General features: G+C 30.3%; 2 protein-coding genes across 2 annotated transcripts; one reads left to right on the top strand and one right to left on the bottom strand.

Moving 5' to 3' along the window:
* Nucleotides 1–2,902: 2,902 nt before the first annotated feature.
* LOC106763350 (probable helicase MAGATAMA 3) lies at nucleotides 2,903–6,882 on the bottom strand. The gene is made up of 7 exons (XM_022782176.1): nucleotides 6,824–6,882; nucleotides 6,473–6,617; nucleotides 5,605–6,177; nucleotides 4,048–5,289; nucleotides 3,633–3,960; nucleotides 3,235–3,493; nucleotides 2,903–3,140 (listed from the first exon to the last, which is right to left on the bottom strand). Exons 1-7 carry the CDS (start codon nucleotides 6,880–6,882, stop codon nucleotides 2,903–2,905), a joined length of 2,844 nt encoding a protein of 947 aa, XP_022637897.1.
* An 8,862-nt stretch (nucleotides 6,883–15,744) lies between these two features.
* LOC106763349 (helicase SEN1) lies at nucleotides 15,745–19,564 on the top strand. The gene is made up of 7 exons (XM_014647547.2): nucleotides 15,745–15,849; nucleotides 15,935–16,492; nucleotides 16,734–18,032; nucleotides 18,124–18,448; nucleotides 18,546–18,804; nucleotides 18,899–19,132; nucleotides 19,399–19,564. The coding sequence occupies exons 1-7, from the start codon at nucleotides 15,760–15,762 to the stop codon at nucleotides 19,418–19,420; spliced, it is 2,787 nt and encodes a 928-aa protein (XP_014503033.1). The 5' UTR covers nucleotides 15,745–15,759; the 3' UTR covers nucleotides 19,421–19,564.
* The last annotated feature ends 3,058 nt before the right edge of the window (nucleotides 19,565–22,622 follow it).

Below are 22,622 nucleotides of genomic sequence, written 5' to 3'. Positions count from 1 at the left end.
ACAGATTTCCTCCCATGAAGAGTTTTCTTCAAGGTTCACCTCCTTATTTTGATGCTTGAGATTTTCTTGCTATGAAGGTTTCTTCTTGTGACTTAACATTAATATTGTTACTCAACAACAAAGGTCACATTTGAATTTTTGTTTGACCGCCTTTTAATGCTCAACGTGATATTCGATACTCAGTTACATTATCCTTTAATTCATTGAAAAATTGTAGCAAATCAAAAAAAAAAAAAAATCAAATCATCAATTTCTATTTTTTTTTTTGTTTCTCAATACCTCATTCTGTAACTCTAAATTAAAGGAGTTTGATTTACTTAAAATTATATCAAATATATGTTTAAGTGTCTAAAACATATATCAAGTAAATTAAACACTTATCAATAATTTTTTTCTATCATTTAGCTTAAGATAAAAAAAAAATTATCTTTAAGATTAAGATTGAGTAAGACACCTTTGATGAGTCTCATAACTTTTTTTGTCTAGACTATAATTTACTATTAAAACTTTCAATTTTACATTGTCGATATCACTAAAGACAATATTGTCTTTAACCATTTGATTATTGAATTCATTATCGAAGAGCCATGTTCCACTTGTTTATTTACTGGAAACTCAAGTAACATAAAAAAGTTGTTGCTCGTGATTTTGTTCTAGATGAACTTTGCTTGATGCTTTTTATTTTATGTTTTTTATGAGAATTCTTCTTCACATGTTCAAATTTCTTACAATAATAATATTGTAATTTCAGTAAAAAAACTTATATAAGTGATATAAATTAGGACAATAAAGAACTTGTTGAAGATATAACACAGGGAATAAATACAAGAAGCACAACAAGAAAAAGGAAGAAGAAATCAAAATAATATTCCAAGAGATATTACCTATAGACTAAAAAAAAAATAAAACAGGAGACTAAGAAACACTTAAACTTGTAAATATATTAGAATATACAATATTTCAAAAGAAATCGAGAAATATTTTATAATAAGAAAAAACGTGTAAATATATTGTGGATAAATGGAACATATGAGAAGTTCCAGAGAATTTCTAAGTAACACATGTAACTTTCAAGTACATAGTTGTAACTTCACATGCTTCTTTCTTATTTTTAGGTGCTACATTTACTTTTTCTAACAAAACCTCAGTAAACTTTATCTAAATTTAATGAAAAAAATTCGTTAGAAGGATACAGTGTTAAAGAGTATATGGTTAATCTTATTAAAAAGGAAAAAAATTAAAAAAATATTTATTAAGATTAAGAAAGAAATTTTTTTATAAAAATTAAAAGTGTAGGAAGGATAAAGTGTTGGATAAAACATCTAGTAAAATTTTTAAAAATTAAAAGTGACATATTAAATGTCAGAAGGTTAAAATGATAATTTTCAGAGTTACAGATGAGATATTGGAGATGTAAGATGAAACACCCCTTCTTATTAAAATGATTGAATTAAAATTATTCCTTCTCTTTAAAGACTGAATAAAAAGATTTGTAATCTTCAAAAATTTCTCTAATCTTCTTTTCACCATTTTATCTCCAAAATCATGATTTGACCTTTGATTACAAGACACAAACATTTCATTATACTTTTCAATGTTTACTCTTATACTTAAAGAATCCTATTAAGATAGATTGATATTAATTCAATCGTAATAATAATTACATTACATTTATTAAGAATAGAAATTACAAATTTCTTTTTTAGATTTCTTTACATGCTCCAATTTAACTAATTAATTTTGTTATAGATAAATACAGTAAATAATCAAACGTTGTTCTAGTACCAATGTTAGTGTTTTAGAGGAATAATTATTGGATAATGATTTGCAAAGTAAAGTTTTGAGGAAGATGTACATGTATTTGGTTATTGGAGGAAATGTTATTAAATTCTTATTTAACTCCAACGCCAAACATTTGCCTCTATGAAAATATTAAAAATTGCTTATGGTTTACCATCTTCTACATTAATCTAGAATTTTGGGGAATATATGACCTATCAACAATTAGCAGAACAATTTATAATAAATTTTATTCAGCATGAAAATAAAGTTCGGACGCTCAAGATTTCTTATCATTTCTCTTTATAACACCGTGCATATCAAAATATAAAATTTAAGTTTAATTTAGTTTTATAAAATAATTTTTTTTCTTTCTTTTTCTTTATAAATACAAAAAGTTTTCTTGGTTAAGACCGTTTTATTTCAATAAAAATTGTAAAATAATAATAATAGGTGCCAATCAACCTTTTTTCAAAGAATAATAATATTTTGATAATACTTTTTTTACAACTTTTTTTATAACAGGATACAAGTCTTCTTTTTATTGGTCTATTTGAATTTATATTTAAAAAATATTTAAAACGAATGAATTATAAGCTCACACGCATGCATTGTCAAAAAAATTGTTAAAAAAGTGTGGTTAAAAGAAGTTTTTCCTTTTCCAAATATATATTTGTAGCAGTGAAGCTTTTCCATTATCTTTGCCGGGGATATAGACAAAAGCACCATGCAAAGAGCATAATCGATGTAGTAAATGATCAAAATATCGACACCAAATATCTGAAAGATATGTCTGTTATGCAGAAATGAAAAAAATTGACAATTACATTGTCAATAACTCTGTCTGCAATTCAACAATTTGGTTTTTTCTATAGAACGAGTAGCAACGTCAAAATCCTGAAACTCCTGATCTCACCGCCTTGATTTTCGGGGTCTGTCACAAAAAGAAGAAAACAAAGCTGAACAAAACCAAGTATAAACTAACATTGAAACCAAATACCAAATTCATAAAAGATGCAGCATGTAAATAGAGAAGAAAAAAGCTTTTTGAAGCCATTCCACACTCAAGTATTTATTTGACTTACTAATGAATGAATACGTGAAATTATGAAGATATAGGGACTCACTTGGAGAATTTGATAGGCAATTTATTATCACCTATACTCAGTTTCTTAAAGCGTGAATCAGATTCTTCTAGCATATCAAGCTCAAATGCAGCCATGTCAATAGCTTCAACCAATCTCTTGTCATCATCAGCATTATAAAAACAACCTCTAGTCTTTGCATCCAGAACAAGCTTTCTCCATACAGAGTCACTGCTCACTAAAGTAGCTGCATTTCCTACTACCCAAAGGCAATATCTGCATTAAAAACACTCTTATAAATTTATCATTACCTATTTGTAACTCAGAAAAAAAAAAGAGTAAGATTTAGCAGAATATTCGAGTACCATACCTAGCCCTAGTCAAAGCAACATTTGCTCTTTGTGCATTGGTAAGAAAACCCACTTTTCCACTCCCATTAGACCTTACAGTTGAAATTATTATGATATCTTCTTCACCTCCCTGAAAACCATCCACAGAACGAACGCTAACAGTGAAGCCAGGATGAGAAGTGCAACTGTACTGCTTAATTTTGTCCTGAATCTCATACACTTGTGCATTGTATGGAGATATAATTCCAATGCTAACCTTTTTCTTTGACCTCATAAACTCTGCCAAAAATCAGAATACAATTAAGATATGAATCAGTATAGCACATTCAAAACTATATATAGAGAGAGATATCTTTATAGAAAACAGCCATTACACAACACATTATAGCACCCTGAAAATTAGAGAGATAATAATAACCTTCTTTAAGGCTTCCAACAATCTCAGAAATTGCAGCAGCTTCAACCATGTTCTTTGAACTAAAACCTCCACGACCAAAATGCTCTTTACCCTTTGATACGTTAATAAAAGAAAAAGATCCATACATCTCTCCCTCCATGAATCTCTTACCGTAACTACTTTGCACGACATTGGGGCCATCATAAATTAACCCACCGTAGAACTCTTTGCATGGAAACAAACTAATAGATGGGTGCATTCTATACTGAAAATTTAGCATATGTTTCTCGTATCCCAAACGTACAAGCCTCTCGAACAAACTCCTTCCAAAGTCAGCATTTTCAGCAATCTAATAATATAATAATGTTTCATATATTAGATATCTAATTTCATTTTTTTAACAATGATAAAAAATAGCACAACTCAGCTAAATTACCTTGCTTTTGACCAATGCGGGAAGTTGTTTCTCATCACCGATTAGAATGCAATGCTTTAGGCCTGGAAGCCTTAACGGAATAGCAGATTCGCATTCTTTAAGCTGAGCTGCTTCATCAATCACTAAAAATTTTATTTTACTCATCCCTTCTGTATACAGTTTAATAGAACCTGAAGCAGTACATAAAATTATGCATGCATTCATTAAGCAAAACTTTTCTACTCCACCTCTTTCTGAAATATCAGGAAGGGAAACTGATTCGGAAAGTAATCTAAGTGAGTTAAGGCACATTGTGCCTGATGATCCGAAGCATTCAGGACCGATGCTTCTTTCTCCATAACCATCAAGAGTTACCTTCAATCTTTTCTCAACAGAAGCTAACAAATCCGTGACTTCAATCATATTCTTCACCTGTTCTCTTGAAATGAAAGATGTAGGCAAGTGTGTATACAAAGTTTGCATACAGAACTCGAGCTTCTTTCTTAAATCCTCAAAAGTTTGCTTTATAAATTGCTGATTGGTCAAGATACTTATCTTTTCTTGTTCCGTAAGAAATCGGTCGTAAATGTCCTTCCGGTTCTTCTTTACATACTCCTCAAAGGTCATGAAGCCAAAAATCGTCCATCTTTCCTTGTATGCACTATAAGCAGAAGCTACACCAATGTCTTTCAACGTGACATAATCTTCCAACGACATAGCACCCTTTTCTTTCTTATATAAGGAGTATTCTTTACTAGGATCCTCAAGTAAATGGATCATTGAATCCACAGTATGCTTCCAACCTGACAATGAAGAAAGGCACTTCCCAAGATTTTGCACACGATGATCAAGAAATACATCCTTAAGGCCCGGAGAAGAATCTAATTTCACCCTCGATTTATTGCCCATTAGAACTATGTCACCTAAACCATAACTTTTATACTCAACTGAACCTTGAAATAATCCATGCAAACGAGCAGCCACTTGCACAATAGCAGTGTTAGTTGGAGCACAAGCCAGCGATCTGTGTTTTAACTTTAGTAGACAAAACAGCAAGCAAGCAAGTGTCTTTGTTTTCCCAGTTCCAGGAGGGCCCCATATTAGCTTGATATCACTGTGGTCACATTTTATCATACCAACACAGCTTGATACAGCTTTCTCTTGGGAATCATTTAGATTTTGATTTTGTAGTAGACAACGTGCAGTGATACCATGAAGTTTTTTCTTTTCTTCAGACTCGCAATTTTCGCATGTTCCTCCACCCTGAAAAGTATAAATTAGGCATTGAGAAACTAAGTGTTTTTGAAGTTAAACAATAATGATTTATCTGCCCACTTGATCACTAAAATTGTAGTTACTTTAAGTGTTAATTAACGTTTTACTTTAAGACAGATTTGGTTCAAATTTAATCCAACAGAAAGTCGTCTCACTAACACTTGCAAGAGAAACAACACTAAGAACAAACCTTAAATGTTGTCCTTTCAAAGGGAATACTTAGCTGTATAAAACTACATATGTAGAACACTATGTCATTAGGAAATAGAACATTATAATTAAAGATGATATAGTGAATCTTACGTGTAGTTCTGGCTGCAACACCTGCTTAATGATGTCCGCATCGTAATCCATCGACAGTGAGTGTAGTGCTTTCCAAATACGATTATTTGTGGTCAGGTTCATCAGAAATACAGCATATAGTTTTTGTGATTTGATCCTCCCAAATTCATTTAGAATATCCATTTCCATTATCTTGGATGACAGTATTAGTATTTCTTCGGTATCTGATTCTTTCGGGCCACACACATAAACAATATGGTAGAATCTTCCAGGTCTATTCAGGTCATCAGTTCTTCTGGGTTTAACATCTGTTAAAACAAATAGATCTCCTGACTCAGGAACATATTTGCCACCTTTTTCTTCCTCCCCATCTTCTATTTCATCAGATATATTTTTCAACGTTATCAGATAAAACAGGTCTTTGTTAGGTCTAAAAAACTTGGCCCTCTCGACCTTCTTGATTTCACATAAACGGGCATGAGATACACCCTTCAAGCTTGAACAAAGATCAGAGTGTGTTTCCTCGATCAATGGAGTGATGAAGGAGTTCAAGTAACTAGATACTGATTCAAATGTATTTGGTATTTTTTGTACCTGCGAGAAAAAGGTTTAATTTCCACAGTATTGTTAATTTCCACCAGTAAAAATATGCTGCTTTTAAAATCTTCCCTCGTAATTTTTTTGAAACACTTTCAATTTAATAACACATAAGTATTTTTCAATGAGTTAAAAAGGTAAGTATGAATAAGTAGTACGTAAAACAAATCCAAATTCAACGAAGAAACATATTATGAAAAAACATCAACAAAAGCTTGAAAAGAAACGGAGAAGGTTACATATGAATGAGATTTTGACAAAGATTTTTCCTTTGAGTGAGAGGAAAAAGAACCTTGTTTTTGTAAAGATCTTCATTCAGAGCATCCTTAAGTTTCCAAGAGAAAACAATGTCTAAAAAGCTGTACTTATCGTCATCCTCTTCTGTTGAAGAACAAGTTGTCTTCTTTGGTGCCACACTTGTGACATTCTTCTCAACTCTACGTAAAACAATTGCAAAAACAACATCAATCAACATGCTTCCATTCTGAACCAAAACACAAATACACAGTGAATGAAAAAAACTTATCGGGTTGAAGATCACTACTTATTCTCATGAGCATGCAAACATTACAATGGAGTAAAAGAAACAATAAAAAAAGATGTTAAAAGCGTAGTATATATGGATGTATGTTGCAGTTCTTACTTTCCATAGTAAGAATCAAGTTCCGACAAAGACGACATATCAGCCTCAAGTCGCTCCATGAGGCAGGATTGGAGAGGCTAACTTTGTGGAGTGTTTGAAAGTTTTGGTGGAATGTGAAGGGAAAGAGATTAGAGAGAAGCAAATGGAAAGGGAGATGAAAAGCTTCTTTAAATGGTGTATTTATTCTTGAATTTCAGTGTGCTAAAATTATGAGAATTTTTTACTACATACACAATTTTTAATTTTATTTCTTCAGCACTCTATTTTATATTTACTGAAATACTATAGTTTTAATTACTCCTTAGAAAAGTTGTATGTATTGTTTTCATTTCCTTGATTTTTAATTAATTAAAAATAAATAATTAGAAGAAATTAAAATTAATCATATTATATATAATTAATTAGACAAATAAAAAATTAGATAAATTGTTTTTTTTACAAAAATACATTCTAAAAATATGTTTAGAAATTAATATAAATATATATATATATATAAAGTAGATAAATAAATATTTAATTTTAATTTTTTTTAAAAAATAATAAAATATATTTAACATAATTAAATTTATTAAGTAGTAAAAATATATTACTTTAAAAATATATAAATAAATAGGTGTATATATATATATATAATATGAAAACATAAATATTTTAAAATACATATATTTTAATGAAATATAAATTTAACATGGATAAGAAATTAGTCATTACTTGATTGGGTTGTGCTAGAGTTTTTTATTTCTATTTAAATTACATTTTAAAATGCAACTAAATATAACGTGAAATTTAGGTAGATATTGAATAAGGTGGAAATCTAAAAAGAAGATAAGAACAGTTGTTTCTGGGTTTTGTTTGGTTTTAAGACGTTTTCTGGGAACGATTTTTAAAACTTTAAAAAAATTATGAGAAATTAATTATTAGTTGGGTTGTAAAAAGCTGTTTAGAAATAGTTTTTAAAATAAGAGAATCAAACTAGTCTTTAAAATTTAGGACAGCATTGACACGGACAAAAAGACAAAAACATTCATCTTACACGGATAAATAATAATATTTTAATTATATTTATATTATTTTTGTAATTTAAAATCTTAATTATATTATAATATTATTAAACATAGTGTGAAATGAATATTTTTTTCATAAACCGTGTCAAACAAACACTTTCCAAACATTTATAGTTATATAACAAATTTTTTTTTTAAACTGATTTCAGAGAACAAGTGGAAGAGGAAGAATCAACATTAACAACAATAATAATAATAAAACTGAAAATGAAAATCTTCCATCGCTTTCTTTCTAACTATTATAATTTTATTATAAATTTTTTGGTTTTATTTATTATTTACAAAGTTCATTACTACATCAATTACTATTTTATTAAGTATATTCTCATGCATGAATTTATTGTTTTAAATCGGAAGAAAATAATTATGAAATAGTAAATGTTAATTAGAATGAAAAGAGTAAAAAAACTTCTTAACCTATTATAATATAAAAGTTATATTAGGAAATTTATTTTTTCACTCACGCTTTATTTTAATGACAGGTGTGAAAAAGTTGATTTTTTAATCATTTAATATTCTTAGTTTTTATATTTATTTTACGGCTACATGTATATAGAAACTATTTTATTCTTTTATCTATTTATTTTAATTTTGAATTTATTTGTCTTAAAATAGAAAAAAAAAATTATAATAGTTTTTTTTTAATTTTATCTTTTTAAATTTCTAATTACATTAAACATAACAAATATTTAAAATATTAAATTTATTATATATATATATATATATATAATTTTTATTTTTTATAATTTTTAATTATTTGATCATTTAATAAAATAAAATTTTAAAAATATACTTCACTTTTATTTCTTAAAATAATATTATTAAAATTATATATATTTATTATTAATATGAATTATTTACAATGTCATAAAATATTGTCTCTCAAAAAAGTTATTTCACGATTGTATTCATTTGATTTATTTTTAAATTGATATATGAGGAAGTTAATTTACTCATTTATCTATTTATTTTAATTTTAAACTAATTTGTCCAAAAACTAAAAATATATTTTTATACTATTTTTTCCATTCTTAAAAGAGTTTTTCAATAAAGTAATTAGATGAATCTAACATCACACACAAAACCAGTTTATTCATACACTATTTTGTAATTTTAGTGAGTCTAATCCATATATTTATGTCTATCATTTATATTTTAAGAGAATCTATTTTACATTTTTGCTATCTTTATTACACAAATCTAAATATACATTGGTTATAAGAGTTTAACAATATAAGTTACATGAGTGTGTCCATATATCGATTAGACAAGTCTAATAATACATATTAGACGAGTTTGTCAAAGCATTAATGAAACAAATCGGACAATACACAATAAACAAGTACTGATTATACAAATATAACAAAAAAATTACACAAGTTTAGCAACATACATTAGACAAAACTATCCATACACTAACTAGATGATTATAACAAAAAATATTGGATAAGTCATTCCATACATCGATCAAACAAGAATAAAAAAGAAATTATTAAACAAGCCTAGAGAAATATATTGATTAGATGAGTATAGCAAACAATTAGACTAGTCTATTGATGTATTAATTAAAGGAGTTTAACAATACACGTTAGATGAACAATTCATATATTTATTAGATGACTTTAACAATATACATTAGATAAAATTTTCCACACAAAAATTAAAGGGGTATGTTAATACATATTAGACAAGTATATTTGTTAACTAATTAGATAAATTTTGCATCACTCATTAGATAAGTTTATTCATACACTAATTACACGAGTATAGCGAAAAACATTAGACAAGTCTAACAATATACATTAAACGAGTTTGTTTATATGTTGATTAGACGAGTATAAGAAAAAACATTACACGAGTCATTCCATAAACTAATTAGATGAATTTAAGAATACACGATGAGTTTATCCACACACTAATTAGATGAATCTTGCAATGTATATAAGGTGAGTCTGCTCATACATTAATTATAGAAGTATAACGGTATACATTAGATGAATATGATCCTATACATATTAGACGAGTTTATTAATACATATTAGACGACTCTATCTATTATCTTATTAATCGATTCTTGCAATATATACTTGACGAATTTGACTATGTACTGATTAGAGAGTCTGCACACTAGACGAATTTGTTTATGTAGATTAGAAAAGTTTAGCAACACATATTAAACTACTTGACCAATGCACTGATTATATAAATCTAACAATACACATTACACTAATTTATTCATACACTGATTTGTATTTTTAGTGAGTCTACTTTACATACCCATACATATTTTTATATTTTTAAGGAATCTACTTTATATTTTTATCCATGTATGTATTTTTACCAAATTTAGTATTTATGTTTTTACACACACATGTTGACTTTTTAAACTTATAAATCATTTTTCATATTAATGATATTCAAACTTTAATTATAAACTTGAAAATATTTATTATTTTTTAGAAATTTTTAAAATTATTTTAGTAAAAATACAAATAAATACAAAATCTTAGACACAAATCACATGTTTAAAACTAATTCTTATAAAAATAACATTTACATACTTTCAGGGCCATTAAATTCCCCAACACAGTGGAAGCCATGTATAGGTGTGAGGGAAATGAAGCTCAGAAAGTGGGATCCAAATGTGCATAGATGAGTGGACCGTAAGAGTTTTGACGGTAGTATTTAAGCCAGGATTTTAAAAATCTGGTGCCACTTATGCTTGCACTCTTCTTCTCCAAATTTCAGAACTTCATTTTCTTCTCCTTCTCTCTACAATTCTCCTTCTTCTCTCTACAAATTCCAACCTTTTTCTTCATCCGATCACCAATCAGCCACCGTCTAAGCATTCATGGTGTCAAGAGCTTTCTTTTGCACCGAACAAGTTGTTGTACTGGATTTGGTAAGATAGAATTCTCTTTGTCCATGCATTTTCTGATGCATGCAAGCAATGTTTGGCTTGCATGTGTCCATCTAGTTCTTCCCTAAATCTGTTTTTGGTTCCTGATGTTGTGATTGGTTTCTTTTCACCAATCAGAAGTTGTAGGACTCCTTAGAAGTTGCTTGGGACTTAAGACAACCATGGAAGGGTAGAAATACTTGGATTCGAGGTAAGGGAAGCTTATTTAATTTAATTATGATTCTCTGTTTTGAATTAATGTATGTTTGAATGATGTTTTGTTTGATTATTTGATGGATATGTGATCTTGGTGTTATTGGATGTTCGAATGTATGCATTGATAATTCAGAAATGACATGAACTGGGTAGTAATAGGTTATGATCTTAATTTTGTAGTCTTTTGCAAAATTCTGTTAATTGCCATCGAGAGTCATTCGTGACCATTCGGCTTTACCTTGGTGTGTTCGGTATTGACTAAATTCTCTTTATGTAGAGAATTGCAGTTGATGACCAATCGATCTTCTATTGGTATGTTTGAAAATAAGCATTAGGTTTAAGTATAAATTTAGACTTTCTATTTAATAGTCAGCCTATCAAGGTATTCAGATAAGTTAAGACATTAATACTCCAATCGTCTTCAGGATGTGAATAGATGTTAGGATATTGTAGTAGTCAGCCTTAAGTATATGTTTCTATCATCTTAGAGTGTTCGGTCTTACACTAGTACCCGGTGTCTTCAGTGCTCGGTCTCATACTAGCAATCGGTGTCTTCGTAGTATTTAGTTTGCTATGATAATTCAGCGTTAAACAGTGTTTGGTCTCAATAAATGGTGTTTGGCCTAAGTCTTAGTGCCAGCCTAGGCTGTGCAAATAATGTTCAGTCATGTTTGTTCCTAAGGAGGGTTATTTCTTTTGGTCTTGTTCATAACAGGGATTTTATTGGTGCTATTCGGTTTGATTGAATTGATAGTTAAATATGATGATATTGAAAAGTGATATGAATTGAATAATATGGATGTGGAAGAGAATTCCAAGGAGGAATATCTCATGAATGGTTATGAAATGGTAAAGTATGAATGTGGTCAAAGCTTAGCTGGCATTTATCCTAATATTTCGTGATTACTCATTCTCACATAGAGAAGAGTAACTCATGTGTGGGAATGACAAGAGGTCCTTTAGCCTCGGGGTATTGGTTTACTCATTCTCACAAACGTCGTAGTTACATAATTCATACAATCCGAACGAGTCAAGTCAGTGGTCGGTCAATGCATGTATACTTTGTTTTGGTTACATTTGAAATGCATATATGATTGTTGTACGATAAATGAATCTGTATGAGATTATGATTAATTAAATTACATAAACTTACCCTTTTCTTCTGTCTTATCTTTGTTTGCCCGTTCGGTCTTATTTCCTGTTGCAATGATCATCCTATGGATATGAGCAAAAGGGGACGAGTGCTCATTGGAAGAAGCATTGGAGGAAGAGACTCTCGAAGTTTAGTATTCAACTGTTCGGTCAATAGTATTAGTTCTCTTTTTTAACTCCATTCAATTTATATAGGTTTTGTAATACTATTCAGCTTGGTGTTAGTTCACAAATCATTTCGGTTTGTTGACACCTTTTGTATCAAACTTTTCACTCTTTATATAACTTTAAGTGTTCAAAATTTTAAAATTTTCTCTCAGTATTCTTATTGTAAGCTTATTAATTGTTCTATCATATTATTACATGTTAATTTCCTTTTATAGTATTATACTATATTTATTAGAATATTACACATACTAACAAGAATAAATGGAAGTTGAAGAAAAAATAATAGAGACAAATACACAATAAACTCAAAGAAAAAAAATTTAAAACTATAAATAACATAATAAATCTGAGAAGAGTATTCTGGTCTATACACCGATATCCCACAGTGCATAAAGATCAAAATCTTTTGAAAATATTATCATGAAATAAACAGTTTATTTTTCTTGCAAATTATAAAAATAAAAAACGACCTTTTGCAAAACGTCCTAATATTATAAGGACTGTTTTCCCCTAAGGATTTAGGCATCAGACTATGTTCTTGGAAAATATTAGTGAGACATGACTTAGGGTGTACGTCATCGTTTGGCTTCTGCTCATAAATGTGCCCTGAAATGAAACTGGTGAGAGCATACACCTTAAAATACTCATTCAAAAGGAATTTTGCAGACCAATCATTTAATAGAAAACAAAATAAAATGAATATAGCCCTAATTGCATTGCTTTTGTAGACTTTTACAATTCCTTTCTCATTATGGTGCACAAACTCCATGACAAGAATATCAAGGGACCTAAGAAAAGGGATGATTTATTGGGTGGAAATGTGCTTGAAAAAGAACAAAACAGAATAATTAAATGTCTTTGGAATGCTAATTAAAGTTAATAACTTTTAGGGAATTGCTAAAGTCACCACCTTTTGTTAATAGTTTTGGTTGATGAAAGTAGAATGTTAAATCAATTTCTTCCCCTATTATTTGAATTCAGGTTTTGATTTTGATGGAAAATTATTGTATATATAAAATATGAATAATATTTGATTTTTTTAAATTGACTACATGGTAAACATATTAATATGTCTGGTTAGCTTTTCAACATTCCTTTGTGATTTATATTAATAAAATATTTTTAATTTATTTGGTATTTTAAAACTATTTTATTAACTTCTTATGATTTTTAATTTGGTAACTTATTTATAAGACTCGTGTTTAATTATTATATATTTTTATAATTATTGGAGATATTTATCTATTTATTATTTAATATGAATACAATTATAAATACAATTTGTATCATTTGACATTCAATCCTTAATCATATTATGATTTTTATTTTTTATAAAAAATTATTTAATTAAAATTTAGAATAATAAATCTGTTTAAGTATTAGTGGGTATATCCATTATCCAATTTGAATAGAGATAAACAAAAATTTTATATTCATTAAACTAATTTGATTTTTATATTTAATTTTTTAATTTATATATTTGTATTGTTTTTAGTTTTATATATAAAAAAAATCAACGTGACTCATTTAATTATATTGAAATTAATGTCATTTAAAATGTCATACATCAAAATTTAAATATTTTGTGTCAAACTCTAGGTTATCTTTTTACTTTGAAGGATTACAAGTCAAAATTAAAGAAGTTCAAAGTTAGATGATAACGGAATTTTAACACTTGATCTAAATTTTAATATGTAACACTTTTAATCAGTGTTAATATCAATTTAATAAAATAAGTTACATTGAATTTTCTTTACAAAATAAAAACTCAAATTTTTAAATTAGAAACTTAATTGAAAAAAAAATTAAAACAACTTTACAAAATAAAAATACAATTGAGCCTTTTTTTTAAATTAGAAACTTAATTGAAAAAAAGATTAAAACAAATTAAATTTTGAAACTAAATTAATAATTAAACATATTCATCAAATATGGATACAAAAAGAAATATTTATCCTAAAAATAGAGAAATAATAGTCATAATCATATTCATCCTTTATCATGTATCATGGTAGATGCAAGTTTAATAGGTAGATGAAATGAGATGATTAACAATTTTTTTAGAAATAATTTATGATTTTGATTCACCTAGTATTGTTATTGGATTTGATAAGCCTAGAATATGAGTTAATTAAGCCCCACCAAATAAAATCTTGAAGAAAGACAAAGTGGATTTCTAGCGTGTTTAATTCTTACAATTTCATACCCAACATTAGGTGCTTATATTTCTTATTTTTATGTTCACTAATTTTTCCCTTGTCTAAGGAATCAAGCAAGTTAGAAAATCTTGATTTTTTTAGGCTAAAATTATTTTTCATCGCATTTTTTTTATTATATTCAATTTGGTTTTTATTTTTATTTTGATTAATTATATTTTTAATTCATAAATTTTAATATGAAATTGAATTTTTTTCATGTATAAAAATTTGATATATTTTAATTCTAAATTTTAAAAATGTGAATATAATTTTTTTAACCAAATTATATTAAATTCTTTTATATGTCTAACGTGTTTTTCTATAGTAAAATTATGTGAAAATTCATTTTATCATAAAGCCTTTTTAAATATATACATAAAATAATCTATTATGAAATTATGTTAAAAAGTTTAAAAGTGTACCAGTTGAGGTGTTGTTTCGTGACTTTTGGTTTTCATCTAGTGACTGCAATTTATAGGGTCTTTCCAATCTCTAGATTCTGCATCTATGACCACAATCATCAAAATCTACATGGGAATCTCTTATTACGAAAACATAGTTTTCATCTCGTAGTATTCAATTTTGGGAAGTAGAGTATTTTAGCTTGAAAACTTTAAAATTTAAATAAGAAGTAAATAAAATGGTATACTTTAAAAGATGAAATAATAAAATAATTTTTTATTTCCATTACTATTAGTATTTTTTTTTCGTAAGACTATTTGTATGTCTCAAATTAAATACAATATTTAATGTATATATTTATCACAAAATTCTAGCTATAGGTTAATTTAGGGGACGTGTACTTAATAAAGTGTAAAAATAAGGGGAAAAAAAATAATTACCAGCTTATTTACACACAACACAATGCACATATTTTATGTATCTCACTGTAAGAATGAACTTATCTCACTTTATCTGTTTGTATACCTTGACTGATAAAATTCCATTCGATCAGAAGTTCCCAAGTCTAAAACTTTCAAATTTTCAACACAGAATTGAGTTAGTTCTCTATTCAAATCTATTTTGTTATACAGTTTTCAATCTTCTTGGATTTAGCTCAAGTAGCTTTTGATTTTTGCTGTTGAAAAAGTTTCGTACTTGAAACTTTTCAGCTCCTTAAATGCTAAGTAAGACCTTGTTTAATGTGTGTTTGTTTTAATGTGTATAAAAGAAAGTGAAACAGAGAAAGAGTTTTGTGTTGTGCTTGTGCTACTGATTGATCGATAAGCGTGAGCAAGGATGGAAAATCTTGGGCATGGAAGCTTGGTAGATACTGTATTCTCTTGGACTCTCAACGATGTTTTCAACGAAAAGCTTTTCAAGCACAAGGTTACTTTTTCACTTTGTAGTATTTTTCTGTAAAATGCAGTCCTTCTAAGTTAAGAGTTTCTATTGAATAATTGTTTTGTCGCAGGTGAGGAAGATTCCGCAGACATTCCACTCCATAAAACATTACATGAATTCATTCATTCCTGCATTGATTGAGGAAACACACAGTGACCTGTCTTCAAGCTTGATGAGCGTGTCTCAAGCTCCTTTTTCTGAAATCAACACCCTTCAAAGGGCTACGGACTTCCAATTTCCCTATGATTTGTTCTATCAGCTTACCTTGAAGGGCGTCACTGATGATGTGAAAGGTGCACGAAAGTATGAACCTGAGACTGGAGATGTCATTGCATTCACAAATGTAAGACCTAGACGCATAAATGACTTGAAAATGACCAAAGAATATTGTTATATTGCTTATGTTCTTAAGTCCCCAGATATATTTAGTGCTGAAATCACTATACTGACATCTAAGTTCATGGAGAATGATATTGAAATTGACGTGAGCAGCAACGAATCACAAAAGCTTTATGCAGTGTATCTCATGAACATGACAACAAATATTCGTATTTTGAATGCCTTGACTTCGAGATTGGAGGGTGCAGACACGAACATTCTTACGAAAGTGCTAGGTGCTGATTTAACGGTAAGAATCAATAAATCATTCGTTTTTTTATAAACTTCTGTTATTAAAGCATTAACATATTAAACAAGCAATCACTTGAACTCATTTTTGCATGTAAAATTGATCTTTAAGAGTATCCTTAGGCCATCGTTTAGGGTTTATATGAAGTGTCCATGCACATTTTTTTCTCGAATTTGTCCTTTATCTAAACTATAATTGTCTATGAAAAAAACATGCTTCAAGTTTTCTTTGTGTTTTACAGAACGGAGAAAACTGTCACATTTGTTTATCAGGAGAAAATTGTAGCTACAGTACTGCTGCACCAACTATAACGAGTGCTCATAATCTAAATGAGTCTCAAAAGAATGCAGTTTTAAGTTCTGTCACAATGAAGAAATGTGAGCATAACGACAATATTAAACTTATATGGGGTCCACCAGGGACCGGGAAAACGAAGACAGTTGCTTCCTTGTTACTGTACCTTTTCAAGCTTAAAACCAAAACATTGGCATGTGCTCCAACTAACACGGCCGTGTTGGAATTGGCTGTTAGGCTGCATGGTTTGGTTAAGGGTTCTGTTGATACACCTGAGTGTGAGACATATGGGCTTGGTGACATAGTGCTATTTGGGAATCGTTCTAGGATGAAAATTGAGTGTTACAAGGGTCTTGAGACAGTGTTTTTGGACAATCGTGTTGATGAATTGTTGAAATGCTTTTCTCCAGATATTGGTTGGACATATTACCTGGAATCGACTATCAAGTTTCTAAAGGAACCTGAAGAGGCTTACTTTTCATACAAGAATCGCGTGGAGGATGAGAATCTTATGTCATTAGAAGAATTTGCTAAGCGAAAAATCAATAACGCAGACATTGCATATGTTTCATATAAGAAACGCGTTAGGAAGAATCGTGATCCAATGACATTTGAGCAATTTCTGGTGAAAAAATACGCTTATATCGTAGACCTATACCAGGCCTACAAGGATGACAAAAATGTAAGTGCAGGCATGGCAGAGGAGCAATATATAAAGCAGAGGTTGAGTTACTTTAGAGAGAAGCTGAATGAACTAAGGCGAACCTTGTACACTCACATGCCAACATCTTTTATTCCATTAAATGTGTTGAACATGATGTTGAAAGCTATGAATTTGCTAAAATCTCTTGAAGTTTCCACTGGTCAAAATGTTTCCAAGCACACAATCTCTGATTTTGAAGATAAACAAAGCGTTAATGGTCGCCTTGGATTGTTAGGCTTGGAAAGAGATGAATGCCTGGTCATTCTAAGTAAACTTTCTCAGTCAATTTCACTTCCCAACCACCTTAGAAACGAAAAAGACATATCACAATTTTGCTTGGAGAATGCGTGCCTTGTTTTTTGTACAGCTTCAAGTTCTTCTAAATTGTACACGAAAAATATGAAACCATTCAGATTTGCAATCATTGATGAAGCAGCGCAACTAAAGGAATGTGAATCAGCCATTCCATTACAACTTCCAGGCCTTCGTAGAGGAATCCTCATAGGTGATGAGAGACAACTTCCTGCAATGGTCAAAAGCAAGGTAAGAGGAGTTGTTGTTTTTATTATGTGATTTTGACTGTAGCTATTGTATATGGTTTTGTCTTGTATGCATGAATGGATCAAAATTTTAGATTGCTGAAAGGGCTGAATTCGGAAGAAGTTTGTTTGAAAGGCTGGTGTTGTTGGGATACAAGAGGCATATTCTCAATGTTCAATATAGAATGCGTCCAGCCATTAGCATGTTCCCGAATAAAGAGTTCTACGATCAGCAACTTTCTGATGCTCCACTTGTCAGAGGAATAAGCTACGATAAAAGTTTTCTTGATGGGAAAATGTATGCTTCATATTCTTTTATAAACATTTCTAAGGGTAAAGAACAGTCTAACACTGATCATAGTTTGATGAACAAAATCGAGGTTGCAGCTATTTCTGAGATAATTGGAAATCTTAAAAAAGGTTACTTTCTCTTACTGATTGCCAAAGTAAAATCTCTATAATCATAAGAATACAAAGAAAAGAAATATTTACTTGATTAATTCGTTTTTTTATTCAGAGTTTTTGAAGACCAGGAAGAAAGTTAGTGTAGGAATCATATCACCATATAAGGCTCAAGTTTATGAAATCCAACAGAAAGTTAAGCAGTACATCTCAGCTTCTGATTCTCAGTTCTCTGTTAGTGTTCGTTCTGTTGATGGTTTTCAAGGTGGTGAAGAAGATATTATAATATTATCTACTGTGAGATCTAATGGGAGTGGAAAAGTAGGTTTTCTTTCCAATAGGCAAAGAGCAAATGTTGCTCTTACCCGAGCTAAGTATGTTTGTTGTAATTTGGTCATTCTTTTTAGTGCTATTTCCACGTTATATCAATATGCAAATAGCTAATGGATTAATTTTCTTTTACTTCAGATACTGCCTTTGGATATTAGGAAATGCTGCAACATTACTCAATAGCAACTCTGTATGGAGAAAACTGGTTCTTGATGCTAAGGAAAGAGACTGCTTCCATAATGCTGATAAGGACAATAAATTGAGTCAGGCTATTGAAGATGCTATTCTTGAGCTTGAACTTGATGAATCTCAGTCTCAGTTTAAGAAACTCACATTGGTAGAAAAGTCTGAAATTGCCACTAATTTTTCCAGGTGAATTGAGAAATATTTGTTTCATAACTTTTTATGAATGATAAATTATTTGCATACCTTGCATTGTTGAAAGCATGAGAAAAAAATTGCAAAAAGTTCTCTTAACAACTTTTTGACAGTTTGTGATTGGTCTTATTCAAATATTATTTTAAACATAAATTCAAATAGATTGATAAAGTGATGACACGTATCTTATTGTCAAAATATCAGGATTCAAAGAATTTGTATAGATTGTTGTTAGTATAATTTACATTGTCTATTTTTAGGTCATACAAACCAAGAAGGTGATGCACCATGGCATGTGGTTAATGAATTCATTGTGAGGTTCTGATTCATCAAAGACACTGAAGTATATAGCTTACAAAGTGATGACTGAGTTCATTGGATTTTGAATTCTTTTGCCTAAAGGACTTAAAGTTTGTAATATTCGTAGTGGCTATGTTTACTAACATTATTCTTCTCTATAATGAGCTTCTTATTTTTGAATCTTTTCTATACAAACCACTTAAAGTTTGTAATATTAGCAGTGGCTATGTTTACTAACATAATTCTTCTCTATAATGAGCTTCTTATTTTTGAATCTTTTCTATACAAAACACTAAATGTTACACCATACGTGTACAACTTAATTATGTTTGGATTATCTCTCAGTATAATAACTTTTAATATATACTTTATCTTTTAATACATTATAGAATGAAAATTTTTCTTGGTTTCTTATTTGTTTGGTTCAATTTTTCAAATCATTCTCTTATATAATAATTTATTAACAAAATAATTTCTAATTTACTTTCAATTAGTTTGAAAAATACATTATTATAATAAATAATATTATCAAAACTTAACAATATCACATTTTTACTCAAAAATAAGAAGTAGCTACTCTCTTAAAAATTCAATAGTACAGAAACGCTATTTAACATCGGTTAATTTGGGCATTTAACGTTACTTTCACATTCGATGTCTATACGGGTAACGTCTATGGGACATCGCAATTTCTCATAACCGACGTTCATATAAACGTCGGGTAACGATATCCACCGACGTCTATATAGACGTCTGCTTATACTCACACCGACGTCTAATTACTCTATATAGACTTCCACCTTTGCTTAAACTGACGTCAACATGAATATATATTGAGGTTCAAAATGACATTAACCGACGTTTATGTTCTTATAGACGTCGGACTAGGCACTAACCGACGTCTAACAACGACGTTGTGTTTTAGTGCAGTTTTGATCCAGACTTTCGGTAGCATTGTGTAACACTCTCCTCTCGCTAGTTTCCCCATAAAAAAAATGTGCGTCTTTCGAATCTTCTAAGACATTCAACCCAAAATTGAACCTGGGTCCATGACTACTTCCCATTATTCAACCGCAAAAGAAAAAAATTACGATGACACGAGAACTAGACAAGGACCCAAGTCCATTTTGGGTCAGAAGCCTTAGAAAACTCAAAAGATCGTCACTCTTCTTATGAGGAAACCAACAAAGGGAGAATGTTGCACTATGTTACCCAAAGAGAGGATCAAAACTGCACTAAAACACAACACAAAGAAAGCAAATTTTAATCAGTTGAACGACAAGATAATCGATAAAAAACTAAAGAAAGTTTAAAAGGTAAGCATAAAAAAAAACCATGCACCTGGGATGCAAGAGAGAACAAGGAGAGGACGAAGACAATGACGTTATGAGAAACGACAATGCAATGCCGCAAGAGATAAAAAGTAGAGGTGCGCAAGCGAGTAAAAGAAGAGGAGAAGCAGAGAAAAAGGAGAAGAGATGAAGACGCGATCAGAAACTGAATGGCGAGAAGAGTCCGCGGTCTATTTAAAATGAAATGAGGCGTCGGTTGCTCCAGAAACCGACGTCTATAGACGTCGGCGTTTTAGGGGATCCGACGTCTATTTTACGTCAAGAAGCTGAAAAGATTGACGTTTGATTTCCTGTCAGGGGTAGTTCACATCGGTGCCCCTCCTAGCCGACGTCTGAAACCCTTGAATTTGGTGAAAATAATCAATTACAGGAACTTAGATGTCGCTTACGTTCAGAACCGACGTCTAAATTGAAGAATTTTTGTCTTCCCTCCTTCCAGACAGGCCTTAGACGTCGTCGTTTGACTATGTGACGTCTAAGCGCCTGGGAATTAGGTGAACAACATTAATTGTAGCCCAATCGACGTCGAGTTTTCAGGGGATCCAACGTCTAAAGCTGAACCAGTTGACGTTTGATTTCCTGTCAGTGACTTGAACGTCGGTGCCCTTTTCTAGCCGACGTCGAATTGACTGTCTTATCACATATCTCAAGGTCTTGGACGTCGGTTTGCGGCAGGTGCGACGTCTATGATGTCATAGACGTCGCCTAACATCGAAACTGACGTCTAGTTTACTAATATATTTATGATAATGCCACCGTGAAGTAATAGACGTCAGTTTTTCACGAAACCGACGTCTAATGAGTGACGTTAAACAGCGTTTTTGCACTAGTGATTAAAATGTATTGTTCCTAATATTTAAAGATCCAAGTTAATAACAATTGCTTTTTATTTAATTGATGTTATTTTTAACATGAAAAGACAACGAGAAAAAAATGTTTGATTTATTTATGTTTTGATGAGACAAAAAATCAATGTTCAATGTATTTGGTTTAATTGTTTGAGCATGTACACCACATAGATGTTGTACATATAATGATACAAAATATAATCGTATAAAATTCATCATATAAAATTTAATTATACAGTAATTAATTGTACTTTTTAGGTTTAATACCTCTTATGGTCCCTATTTTCGTCAAGTATGTTCGATTTGGTCTTGATTTTTTTTTCTGTTCAATGTTGTCCTAAATAATGTAATTTTTGTTTAATTTGGTCCTTTTTGCAAATGGCGTTTAAATTGTTAACAGTAGACAATCTAACTGTGCAATAAGTGACACATCACCCTTGACATGTCATCATCATCTCCTACCTCTAGAAACCTTAATTTAACCCTAACCGCCATCGCCACTCTCACGACCAACCACCATCTTCGAACCTCCATCATCAAACATTTTGAAACCCTACTCAGATGGTCGCGTCGCCACCACCACGATTCATCTTCTCCATCCAACAACCACCTAGAAACACCACCATGATCATCTTCCCCTTCTGCCACTATGAATCGCAGTCAACATTTTGTCACGACAACCATGACTGTTGCAATGAGACAGCGAGCCATGCACGAGCTCATCTTTTCCGTCAAGTCTTCAACTTGCAAAGGAAAATACAAAGAACGAAAAAGCCAATTGGAGCGGAATCGTTGCCACAAAAGCACCATTCTCCATCAATCTTGATCTTTTCCAGCCATCGCGAAACTGCTCTTCAAACCTGCAACTAGAAAGAAACCAAAGAAACAAAATCGCAGACAAGCAACCATGAGCCAGATTCGCATTGCTACGTTCCTGCATTTCGAAACCCGTTCAATTTTTCTCTCGCGGTGGCGTAGGCGTAA

This window comes from Vigna radiata, chromosome 6 (genome assembly GCF_000741045.1).
Source record: "Vigna radiata var. radiata cultivar VC1973A chromosome 6, Vradiata_ver6, whole genome shotgun sequence".
NCBI lineage: Eukaryota > Viridiplantae > Streptophyta > Magnoliopsida > Fabales > Fabaceae > Vigna > Vigna radiata.
This window is presented reverse-complemented; position numbering and strand designations above follow the sequence as displayed.